At 34.4% G+C, this 13,380-nt stretch overlaps 1 protein-coding gene across 4 annotated transcripts in view; it reads left to right on the top strand.

Moving 5' to 3' along the window:
• The window catches only part of CDH7 (cadherin 7), a 124,896-nt gene extending 114,227 nt beyond the window's left edge, over positions 1 to 10,669 (top strand). For all 4 annotated transcript variants that reach the window (XM_077886790.1, XM_077886870.1, XM_077886938.1 and 1 more), the window contains one exon: positions 2,989 to 10,669. In XM_077886790.1, the coding sequence (XP_077742916.1) occupies positions 2,989 to 3,482 (494 nt within the window). In that variant the 3' untranslated portion in view covers positions 3,483 to 10,669. The remainder of the gene's footprint in view (positions 1 to 2,988) is intronic.
• Positions 10,670 to 13,380: the final 2,711 nt, after the last annotated feature.

Raw genomic sequence — 13,380 nt, 5'->3', positions numbered from 1 at the left:
TGCAACATTATATCATCATACCAAATGCATGTAATAAATGGTTGACACAGATTTTTTAAACATATGTATAAATGCATGAACAACCAACGTATTTTAAGTGCCATGTGTCTAGAATAAATCTTTTCTTTCTCCTCTCAGAAATATCATCCACATGACAGGAAAGACATATGAGAAAAGCCTCTTAAACTATATAATCTTGTGCTTACTTAAGCAGAAAATATTCTTTTTAATACAGGGATTATCTCCATAGACCCTGAAGAGCACTTAATACTTGTTCTACGTAAAGGTTAAATTTTATTTTTTATATGTGCTCATGTACTTAGAAATTAATATTCTCCTAAGTCATTGAAATGTTAAATTTTCTAACCTTCTAAAATACTTCATTTTTTATAGCTGCAGGCAAGATTGAGAAATAAAATAAACTCTATAAGATATTAATATCCTTAATAGGTACTGAACCTATGGGCTGACACACCTATGGGTTCTCTCATGTTTCACTTTTACTGAGCACTATACTTGACTGTCAAAAAGTAAGTATACCAGTAGCACGAAAATACATTTACAACAGAACATAAGAAGGGATTGTTTTATATGTTAAAATAAAAATGACAAATAAAGCAGAAAAATACATAAAACAATCATTACATATTATATATGTAAGTGACAAGATTTATTGTAATTATATGAAGGAAAGAGAATTGAGAATTTTGAAATATTTTGGCTAAGTAATGATTTAAATTAAAATAGCATCTAATCATTACATAATTCTTACCCTCTTCATAGCCTCATTCACTTTAATGCCCATTCGTTTCTTACATTCTCTTGCACTTGGTTAGATATTTGCTCCCCCTCAATTCTGCTTCCAGTATGTGTGACAGATTTGTCATATTCCTACCTCCACCTATCCACTCATCATGATTCTAATACTCCCCTTTCCATTTTCTCTGACTTCTCAAGAAGTATTATTTGGACCCTTTTTCTTTCTTTTGCAGTTACTTTTATTTGGGGGGAAGGGCGAACTATGTAAAAAGTTTCAGAAGCTAAATTTATACATAAATCCAAAATGTTATTCATCCATATGTCTTAAAATTTACTGGCGTGTCCTTCTTTGAACTAGCAAATTGTCACTTGAGCTCTCAGCTTGTAGCTCAATTATCTTCTACAGAAGCACCAGGCTCATAGTGTTCTAGACAGTGCTAAGGCTTTGAGGCAAGTGGTAGACTTAATTGCTACCTATTGCATTTTATTTCATTGAACATAGGCAGGTTGTTTCACATGCCAAGACAACCGTCAAACAGGAACATGCCCAGAGAACTCTTCTGAGGGCCAAATGATAGGTCCTGTTTGCAGACCTTCATTTTTCACCTTACTGCCTTTTCTCTCATTTAATCTGTAGGGCACATGCCTTGCAATATATTTGCTGCTACTCCTACTTGGCTTGTTACCTAATTTCATTGTTTTTCTTGGGTCAGAGGAGAAATCTTGAGTTGAAGTTCACGGTTGGCCAGAGGATAACAATGAAAATTTCTCTTTGGCACACAAACAAGCACTTGGCACTCTGTTAACTCTACTTACATTATTCCCCTATCTCTGCAATTTATTCTGGGAACACGGTCTAAAATTATCATATGTGGCTAGGCTTCATCAGTTTGAGTTACTTGCCCAGGATCACACAGCTATTACGTGAAAAGGCTAGACTTTTGTCCAAGGCCATTTTGACAGCAAAGCTGTATATTTATTTTCAAGGTCCATGCCAGAATACCACACCAGAAAAGGCCTTACTTAAGTGAGTGCTTGGATTTTTTTTTGGCAGATTGATGTAGAGGATGGAGTAAGTCTACCCTAGTCATTGCTTTTAGTTACTCTGAATTAGAGTGATGTCCTTCTTGGCTTTATGTTTTTTTATTTTCAACTGCATTCTTAATGCCAAAGTAAAACCTTAAAGATATTTTAAATATAAATATTTTAAGTGTCTTTCAAAAAAAATAGGCAGAGAGTAATGATTCCCTTGGGCCTTTTAGATGTTCAAGAAAAAAATTGGCTCATGTCATAGAAGGTAATTAAAGATAAATCTTTAGATATTTTGAATCCTAAAATTGAAGAATACCTTTTTTATAACTTAATTCAAGTGCCCATGAAATCTGATATGTTCCCAATTCAGCTAGCATTCAGTCACTTATAGCCTGAGTGGAGCAGAGTATTTCTTAGGAGTGTGTACTTATTAAAAAATACAAAGAGTAAATTCAGATGGGTTCAACTCTAGCAATACCCAGTGTATCTGGTGTCCTCTGCTTTCCATGCAAACATGTGCTTTATTATTAATTAATTTTGACAAATCTTTTTTTTTGGGGGGGGGAGGAGGGGCTCAGCTGAAAATCTTACAACCTATAATCTCTCTCCAGGTATAACGTGTAAAGACCAAGTTCAGTAATTCATACTGAACGTGAGACTCCGTTTTCTATAGAAACTGAGCTTTTAATCTTCGTATATGGCCTGATGTACTGGATTTTATTTAACACTGGAGTTTCTTAGACAAGGATGGGCATTTCTTCAAAGAACCTGACCAAATGCTGAAATCCATTTCCTTCTGAAATTGCAGTTGTTAGATTCGACCTGAAACATTTATGAATGTCATTTTGCCTTTCCAGCAATTAAGGAGTTCAAAAAAAAAAAAAAAACCCTTTGTGTTGCCTAGCTTTGAAATTATTATATTTATGCTGAGCTGGCCCATCAATTTGCTCTAACAAATACTTTGGCCTCGAAGAGGGAGACATCAGTTCAAACAGGTGTGGGAAAGGCTTTCTTGATGTATAAAAGTGTCCTATTTTAAAGGCATTTTAGCACATGAATTCCCATGCAGGTGGGTGGCCCATTCACTTCCCCTCAAAGCTGAGGAAATCTCTAAGATCATAGGCCTGATATCACTGGGATGAGGGGCAGTCCGTGGTGATTTACTAAAACTTTCCCTTTCCTGTCTCCTGGTTTTAGTGCTGATCCTCCTGATTGTCACCATGAGAAGACGGAAAAAAGAGCCTCTCATTTTTGATGAGGAGAGAGACATCAGAGAAAATATCGTGAGATACGACGACGAAGGTGGGGGAGAGGAAGACACAGAAGCTTTTGACATGGCCGCGCTCAGAAATCTCAACGTCATCAGAGATACCAAGACCCGGAGGGATGTGACTCCAGAAATTCAGTTCTTGAGTCGACCAACTTTTAAAAGCATCCCAGATAATGTCATTTTTCGGGAATTTATTTGGGAACGACTGAAAGAAGCAGATGTCGATCCCTGTGCTCCCCCCTATGATTCCTTGCAGACGTACGCATTTGAAGGAAATGGCTCAGTGGCTGAATCACTCAGCTCCTTAGATTCCATCAGCTCAAACTCTGATCAGAATTATGACTACCTAAGTGACTGGGGGCCTCGCTTTAAACGACTTGCAGATATGTATGGAACCGGCCAGGAGAGTTTGTACTCATAGCCCTGGAACCCTCATTTGAAAATGTACTGAAGAAAAAGTCAAAGCAAAAAAAAATAAATAAATAACAAAAAAATAAAAAATAAACCCACTCCATACAGAAAACAAGAACTCGACTTACTAGAGAAAACGGTTGTAAATACTTCTCCATTTTTAACTGTTTCTGTTTCTGCCTTGGTGAAGCATATCTTCATTAGACTTATCCAAGGGACTGCACTGACCACAGACTCTGAGCATTTGAAGGCTTTTTGATAAAACGAAATGCTCAGTGGTTTGTGAATAGATAGCAACTCTCAGATACCTGCAAAGCACCTAACCTCTATGAGTAAGTAGTGCCCTGTGTTGTCCGTGAACCAAGCGTGCCCTGTACATACCTTCACGGTACCTGCCAGTGAGAAGAATAGAACACGATGTGCCGTTGAAAAGTCCTGGAACTTCCTGCATATCAAAACTTGGGACAAATTTAATTTCCAGTGATGCTTTTAGCTTGTTAGATTATAGAATCCAGCAGAATTTTATTGCTGTTGGTTAGCAAATATATTTCATTTAGCAATATATAAATTCTTAGAAAATCCTCCCCAATCCTCCAATACAAGCCAATAAAATTTGGTTTAAGGCAACATAAACCATTGTTTAGCCAATAAATTGTGAAGTGTTCCAAATAAGAAAAAGGTAAATCATTCTTAAAGTTTGCAGTCGTTTTGAGATGCTTGCATAGGTATGAAAAAAGTTGCTGTCTATTCATTGATTTGTATTATCTCTTCTGATTTATACAGGAGACTATCTTTTCTTTTTTTATTTGACACATGGTGTTATATTTATTTTGGAGTTCCAGTCTCCACTAAATTCAGGTCCATCTGACTGCCTCATAGCATTAAGCTCGTCAGAACATGCTGATTTTTCTCCAGTCTGAGCCACATGAAGGAAATGAAGCATGGAAATGGAGAAAAAAATAGTAGAGCAGTTGAGCCCTGTTGTAGTTCATATATCAGAGAGGAACACAGCTACAAGGACATAGAAGTTGTTCATCTGAGCCATTCGAATGTACCAAACAAACAGTGGAATAAAATCTTTGTAACTTAGAAAGATTTCAGAGAGAATTGAGATTTTTTGTTTTGATGCAAGATTTATTTATGCTCCAAAGACTTTTGAGAATTTGTTTTCCCCAGCCTCGTTTGCTGTAAACATACTGAGTAAAAGGCTGGGTTGTTTTTTTTGTTTTGTTTTGTTTTGTTTTGTTTACTATATCTTAAACAATGGAATGTTATAAATTTCAAAAAAAATCTTTAAATTTTAATGCAAATTTGTTCCTCAAGAATTAACCAGGTAAGGCAGGATTTCTGTACTGGTTTAGATGTGCCAAATGAGAAAAGCAGTGTCCAGTGATCACGTGTTTAAGTTTGAGATGGGATTCTCAGAATAAGAAACTTACGACTAAAATAATATTTCCACCAATCATTTTTTCTTAGAATAGTACCAGTTTAATGTGCATATATTTCAATAAGAATGATTTTTTTCTTTCAATTCTCCTTTGAGAAATAATTTATTGGGTTCCTGATAAATCTATAAGTAGTAGACTACTGTTAAAGGAGATTACATTTTAAAAGTGCTTCTTTCTGAAAGACAAACACTGGAATCAGAATATCAATATTTTGATTACATAAGGAGAAACTAGGATTTTGTAAACCTGTAGCTCCTCTTTAGAAATAAAGTACATGAAAGTGGCCCTCAGCTTAATCAAAATAAATAATTCAATAAATGATTATCTACAGTCCTTTCATTTGAATAAAGTTCTGTAAACATTGTTTCAGGACTAGATAGATCTGCTTCTTGCTGGATTAATATGCATATATATGAAAAACTCGTAACAGTAAAAGGTTCTGTTCGTGACTGTAAGTCAATGTAAGTTTTTCAAATAAAAAAAAAAAATACACCATACACTTACCCAATTCAATAAAAGCAGAGTGCGGTTCAGGAATTATATAGGTGTTAAATCAGCAAGGTGCTGAGAAAACAGTTTTGTAATAATCCCCTTGTTGTCTGCAGGAAGATAAAATAGTTCAGTACATTTGGATTATGATGTCAAAACTGCTGATTGTTGCACATATCACTAAATGGAGGTTTGAATGTATTTCAGAAAAGAAACATCACATCATTCACCTTGCTTTTTCTTGTTTTTAAGTATATATTTTTTCTTGTTTTTTTTTTTTTTTTTCATATTTGCCGGTCACAGATTGGGAAAGGAAAAGCTCAAATTTAAATAAAGATTTGAAATTCTTGCATATATTCACCTGCTCTTTTATGTGTGAACAATTACATCAATGCACCATTAAAACTGATTCAGTGGTATTTTTAAAAATGTTTAAGATGGCTGAAGGAATGTTCCCAATTTAGATGAAATTTATAGGAAATACTTTAGCTAAGCTTACCTGTGATGGGAGTAGATTGGTTATTTTAGTTTTTTTCTTCTGAAATTGAAAGCTAGATATGATTATCTCCATAGTACTTGAGAGAGACACTGAAATAGTTGATTGATAAAATCAATGCTAAACTTAGTTAGGAGATTCTCCAAAAACATTTATATAAACACCTGTTAGCTAGTTATTAAAATTCAGTGGTATACCAGAACCAGCTAGAAACAACTGCCAAGAACTAGTGACCTACATCTCTTCTCAACCCCTCTTCTAGAGATAGCATTTTGGTGGGTTGAAGTTAGCCCTGTGGTAATACCTAGATAACCATGAATATCAGCAAACACTACCTGTTCTTCCTGGAGAGCCGTTGTTAAATGTTTACCAACATTTCACTTCTAAAAATTGCTTTATAAAGGAAAGCTCATGATTATAAAGATGGTATGAATAGAATATCAAATAATGACATGAAAGGAATTTATGCTCTATCACACTACTAAATATAGATCCCAGTGATACTCCCTGGTATGAAGTCCTTGGAGCTACGTAGAAAGTAAAGGATCTACTTCATTATGGGAAGTGATGGCTTAATAATTTCAAGGGCAGACAGTAGTCTCAGAAACCAATAAATTTAAATATTTTCCATTTGTCTATATGGGGGCACCATTAGAAATCCAAGGTGCACAAAGTAATGCATATTTTTAACACTTTAATTTCTTAAAAATGTTTGCATTTTACTTGTTACTGTCCTTGTCAAGGAAATGTGCCCAAGCCCCAATTCTGAATTATCACTGCATAATTTTGAGTCAGCATAAAAAATATGAAAATGAAATCGTATCAAGAAAGTGAGCTTTTGCTGATCAAGCCTAAATTATCATTCTGGTTCCACAGGTCAGTTTCTATGTTAAAGCAATAGTGTATTGCAGACCAAAACTAAGAGGACGACAAGAAAAGACTACCTCTGTGAAGGCAATGAGTAGCTCTTCCTATAAGCAATTAGATGAAGCTGGTAAATCTTTTCTTTTGACCAGAAGCTCTCACCTCAGGCTGAGAGCTGTTGTGGTCAGGTAACTGCAGGTCACCGACAGGAAGTAATCCTGTTTAGGTAATGATAGCTGCCTTTTCACTCTGCCCTCTGAGAATGTTTTAAATTATTTTAACTTCATGCACAATTACATTTAATACACTAGATGATGAACAGGCACCGGCAATTATTCTCATGTAAGAAGTGTAGTTATATAAGGTGTGAGTGATATTTGTGTTATGGCCCACATGCCCAAAGAACTTACAAATAGACTTGCTACTTATATCCAAAAATAAAATCTGAGAGAGCTTAAAATAAGTTTAAATATATTGCAAGAGGCAAAAACAATCTAAATATCTTAAAGTTTTTAAGCACGAGCTATAAATATCTTCAAATTTTCAATTTTAATTTGACATCGACTTAACAAACTTTTAATTAACCTAATTGTTTTAAAAACACTAAAGGTTTATTTACAGTTGATCTAATTAAAGTTGATAAGAAAGCTTCAGCGTTTTAACTCTTTCTGGTCAGGGATGGCTGGAGGCACAGTGTATATGACAATAGAGAAGGAAATTCATTTTCTGTTATACAGTTTTAAAAACTATTAATAATGTATATTATGTGTACATACAATGCTGTATGAAAGTTTGGCAGGCAAAGCTAATGCAGTGATGTCAGCTAATCATCAACATACCAAAAGATCAAAAAAGGAGTAATAACATTTACATTTTGAGTGTAATTGAAATTGTTTCAGAGGAGTGGGTTAAGCCCTCAAGAAAAATAGGAGTTTTTTGACTCTGATTTGGCAGCCATTGTGAAGTACAGTTCTAGGGGTAATTTTTCAAGCAAAAACAAGACAGCCAGTGTGTGTGGCATTCTGATACTTTTGCATTGTTATGTTAGCTTGTAAAGGCTCAGAGTTCAACTGTAAAAGGTCATGTATCTGTGCGCATGTGTGTGAGTGTGTGTGTGTGTGTGAGAGAGAAAGAGAGAGAGAGAGGGAGAGAGAGAGATGGGGGGCATCGGGAAGTATGTCTGAAACAACGTTAAAAAACTGGTCCAAAAGTACCTTATTAATGCCAATATATTATTGTCATTTGGCAAATTCTTGATAAGCCATAAGACTAGAATATCTGATATTGACTGAAGAGAGCAATATTTGCTTTAAAATTTAATTTAAAAAGAAGGATTTTGGTATGAAGGGTAAAGCATTTAGCTGAACTATCTAAATAATTGCTTCATTTTATTTTTATTGTGTAGATGTGATCTGTTAACAGAGACTGTGGAGTTTGAATTATTGATTACAAAATGTCACTGAGCTTTGGCCTTCAGTATTAGTGTGGTGTGCTACGAAGTAGCCCTGTTCTGTGGTTTATAAAATCTGGGTCAGAAGCCAGTTCTAGCACATTTTTGCTATGCCCTGGATGCCATTCTAATTCTCTGAACCTTTATATCTTCATGATTAAAATTGAGTTAATTACTATCCTGTCTGTTTCAGAGGCTTGTGAGCTGATTAAGTGAAAGTGCTGTGTAAACTGTAAAATGCTGTAAAAAATGTAAGGCTTTATTATGGAAAATTATGGAAATTATATAATAAGGTTGATTATATGTATTGTTATATGGTAAACACAGATAATGTCTGTTTTTGGAAACATGCATTAAGAAAAAAAAACATGCAATTAGTATCCTAAATTGGGAAAGAATTTTCAGAGACAATTGGCATAACTGAGTGAAGCCACTATGCAAAAACAATCATTTTTAGAAGGTCTTTAAAGGTTAGGGTCGAATTCAAACCAATTCGGTCATTAATATAAATTAAGGATATCAGTAGGGGCAAGGGATTACAGATAAAGAACAGGTATTTCCCACTCATGATGATGATTGAGTGGAAGATGGTCTTTAGTTGATCCCAGCCTCCTTATACAGGAGCAGAGGAGACCTGTTGTAAGATGATAATGAATGTAAGTTATGAGATCTTTAGACATCCAGAGGAAATAGTGTGTGGCTCTAGGGAGTTCAAAGGTCTTGTCAGTCATGAGTGGCATATGTATAATTAATAATTTATATGCTTCAAAGAACTAAAGTACAATATTGACTTAACATGAAAACTATCCTGTACTCTTGTTTTGATGACTTAAAAGTACTTCCAATATCTTACTGTAGCTTATTTTAGCCTTTTATAAATGAAGAAGCCATCAGAGATTAATAAGTAATATACATAGGATACTATTGCTTTGTCAGTGATAATCTACTCATAAAATGAGTGTTAATAAACTTTCTACTCAACTTTAGATATTAGTTATCTGATTATTTGAAGCTCGTATGGACAAGCATTATAAAAAATACATTAATAGCTATGTAATTACTGAGAATGTTGAGAAGTGTAGCATACTCATACTCAAAGACATTAACTCAAAGACATTAACATTTTTATTGCATTAATTCATGAAATAATGCTAATGGTTTTTATTTTTATAAGCCGTAAAAATAATATGCTTCACTACTGTTTCATGCTGTATTTTTTTGTGAGTAAACACTATTTTTTTAATATCAAGATCTGGCATATACAGTATGTTGAATGTGATCAATACTTCAAAAGTAATCAACTTTTTAAGACCAATCAGATAACTATATAGCAATTGCATCTTACCTGTAATGATTTTAAAGGCAAAAAATAAAGGGAAAAAGGAAAAAGAACTTACTACACAAATGTAATATGTATTATGTTTCAAATTGCATATAAATATTAAGCAATATATGAACATATGTATGCACACACACATACACAATCTGAGGCTAAATGCTAAAGTGAAGCAAATGGCTTTTAACATTTTTAAAAGATAATTATGGCTACTAGATGCAATCTCTACAATTAAATTATGTGGGAATGCTGAAAAATGCTACTGCACATTTGCAAAGCTGTTCTTTACAATAGATTCCAGAATTTTTTTTACAAAAGTTAGAGAAATTAGCAATTCATATAAGTAAAATATCCAACATAACTTTCAATGAAATTATCAGTGCATATTTATGAGGCTCTATTATAATTATATTAACCAGAATTGGATCTTTTTTTTCCTGTAATGTTTTTACTTACATAAGAGGCACTTGAATAGATTGACATAAAATAGTTTTTAAAATGCTAATTCAATTAACTACAAAAATCAATCCTGAAAGTGTAGTTCCATTTAGCCTTGTTGGAAATAAGACATCAAGTAACCTTGAGGTCTGAATGTATGTCAGAACCTGAAGAGATGACTTTTGTTCAACTCAAGCACTGGCTTTCAGGAAGCTAGTCTGCTAAAGTACTATTTGAGATTTTTTTTTGAGCAGATAAAGGAAAGTACCACTTCATAACTATACAAGTGAATGGCTGTATACAAAGTGCACAAGAATATGAAAATATGAATCAGTTTGGGAAACTAGGAAAGATGATATGAGAGCTTAGTTTATTGCCGTGATTTCTTGATGTGTGCTTTGCTGTGTTTAAAAATATTAAGAAACTGTGAAAATTAATTTATTGCAGAATAAAATAATTTCCCAAATTCTTGATAAAACACCTGAGACTTGCAATGGCTAGTTCTTTAGTTCTCATTCTCAACCATGGTAGTAATACCAACTTGGTTTCCAATTTGTACTTCCTGACCACTTGGTACAGAAAATGAATTCCATTGTAATTAAAGTTCAATATCTTCTTCTAAGTGACTGAATTTTATATAAAATTATCTTAATAAAAATGTTCTATTGATATGTCATTTTGAGTTTCAGAAAAATCTGTGATTTCAATTTTCTCACATGCCTGTGAACTGCCCAAGGAAGGCATTGTTGTGCCTTTTCTAATGGAGACAAATTGAAACTCAGAACAATTATGACTTATCCAAGGAGACGAGTGGAATAAGCAGTAGAGAAGAAAAAAGAAAAAAATATTTTGCCCATTATATTTTCTATTATCGTAGACTTTCAAAGAAAATGGTGTTCCGGTTTGGGAGGATAAGAAGACAATTGAAACTCATTTCAAAATCAGGCTCTCCCATCTTAATTAAGCTTTAGTTTCCTTACAAAGAGTATAAGTCTTCTTTATTCTACTAAAAAAAAAAAAAAAATCCTAATGGGGAAAATGACATTAAATTATGCTTCAAAGTAGTGAGAAGACAAATATTTATATTTCAGTAATCTGACACTTAAACACCATGTTCCATTTCATCACCTGTTATGTGTCTGAGGGTGTCCATTGTCCTAAGAATGTACAATATCCTAGCAGTACGGCAAACTACATATTCAGAGGGTCACCCTCTCGGCTGTTTCTCTAATTTTTACTGCATTGTATTCTCTTGATAGTGTAAGGAAAATCCTGGAAAGCCCTATAATTTTATTTAAAAAAAAAATTTTAAAAGCTGAATACCATCAAGATGAATTGTAAACAGACAGGAACATTGAAATTGCCCTGCGACAGCTATCAATGCCTCCAGACCTTGTGGAAGGCAGCATTAAGTATTAAGCCAGCATCCATTCAGGTGTGAACATCATTTGAGGCCAGCTGGGCCCATAGTTCGATTATTTTCAATCAAATATGAATGAACCATTAAAAACTACCCAATACAGGAGACAAACCATTGTGAAGGAGAAGTTTCACAGAAACCATCACCCCCCTCCAGGAAGTTCAGATACTGGAATTATCAAAAATGTGAAAAGAAAGAGCCATGTATAAAATGTTTAAGGAAATTACCATGAGGATAAAGCGTGAATGAAGACATCGCCAATGCTGGAGGTAGTGGCAAAGGAACCAAATTGTGCATTTCTAAGTGAAGGATAACATCCTAAAGGTAGAAAGTAGTTGGAGCATAGATGACATTCGATACTGCACAAGAGAGGCTCCACAGAAAGAAGACAGAACAGAAGAAATTACCTAGACTGTGGCATAGAGAGAGAAGAAAAGATGTGATTTCTAAAGCAGAAGGGATGAGGAGATGCGGAGGTCCAGCATGCATTTGCCAGCTGGGATCTCTGTCCCTCAGACTTCAGCACAATGTTCAGTTGCCTTTTTGGACTTTCATCTTTAAACGATGGTTTAACTTCACCGGAGGCCTCCTGTGCCTCTGACTTGACAGCAAGCTGTACACACTCTACACTTCATGGTTTGATTTATTCAGCTCAGTGATCCCTTTAACAAATATGGTCATAAATGAAGCCTCAATTCCAGTGAAAATAAATGGTGTGCATTCATTCAAACTTGAGGAACACCTATGAAGAGTGAGCAGGATGCCTAAGCAATTGGAACCAAAGCTGGATAATTACAAAGAAGGCTTTGTGTTTTTTCTCTCAAGGGTGTCTGGATGGTTTTGTCTTGTGGTGACTGGAAATCAAAGTGCAACTTTAAGTCTTTCCTCTGAGAGAGGAGTTTATTTAGATTGGACAGAAAAGGTGCAATATACTAAGGATATAAGTGGCATAAATGAAGATGCTTGTTATTTCACTTCGAAGTACTCTTTCCCACCTGCCTCGGCCTCCAAAATATCCTTTCCTTGACATGTTCTACAGCCAGAAAACACAGCCAATTGAAGATTAAGCCATTCTTCAGCTCTCGGGCAATATATCAGTTATGAATTTGGCCCTGTACCACATCTAGGGGTTCATAGATGTATTTATTTATAAATTTCATAAAGATAATTGAGCCGCGCTTTGCCATTTCACATTTGGGGATAAAATAGATTTTCTTGGTGCTAGTTTCAGATAAAAATTGCTGTTGCTGTTGCTTTTTTTTTTTTTTTTTTTCTTTTGAGCATCAAGAGTGTCAGAGGTGAGTTGTGGTTTTACTAGAACTTGGTCTCGTAAGAAGTTAACAAGGGCCAGGGGTTTATGACAAACACAGATCTCATAACCTTTGTACTTGACGGCACTTATTTCCCTCAGCAGAGAGAATAAATTAGTAAAACTTAGTCTTTCATTTCCTGGTGGGGTAGTGGAATATATATATGCCTGTGATCATGTGGAAGAGACCAAAAAAAAGTCTCTTTGGTATAAGCCTAAAAATGGCTCATACTCACTTTCCCTCATCTGAAACTTAGGCTAATATCTAGCTTCTAAATTGAAGATAATTAGTAAAATAGTGTATAAAAATTAAAAATGAAAGTATTTCTTATTCTTAATATGCTTTATGCATGATTACTTTCATTATTCGTAATTATATCAGGGGAGGCCTAAATCACACAAGTGTTCCTTAAATATGAAGTCAGTTTTACTATTACTGCACATATATTTTCTGAGGACATGTATTATTATCAGCATATCACCTAGAAGGAAAGTGTAACTCAAAGAGGTTTGAGGAATTGGTCAATGTTCCAAAAACGTCAAGTGATGGACCAGAAACCTGAACTAAACTAAAAGCATTCTTTCTTAACACTATTATAATTGCCATAACTTGAAGCTTAATTGCATGATCCTATCATTTCACCTATTAAACATATAT

This window comes from Canis aureus, chromosome 1 (assembly GCF_053574225.1).
Source record: "Canis aureus isolate CA01 chromosome 1, VMU_Caureus_v.1.0, whole genome shotgun sequence".
Classification (NCBI taxonomy): Eukaryota; Metazoa; Chordata; class Mammalia; order Carnivora; family Canidae; genus Canis; species Canis aureus.
The sequence above is the reverse complement of the archived record's forward strand: the minus strand, read 5'-3'. Positions and strand labels throughout refer to the sequence as shown.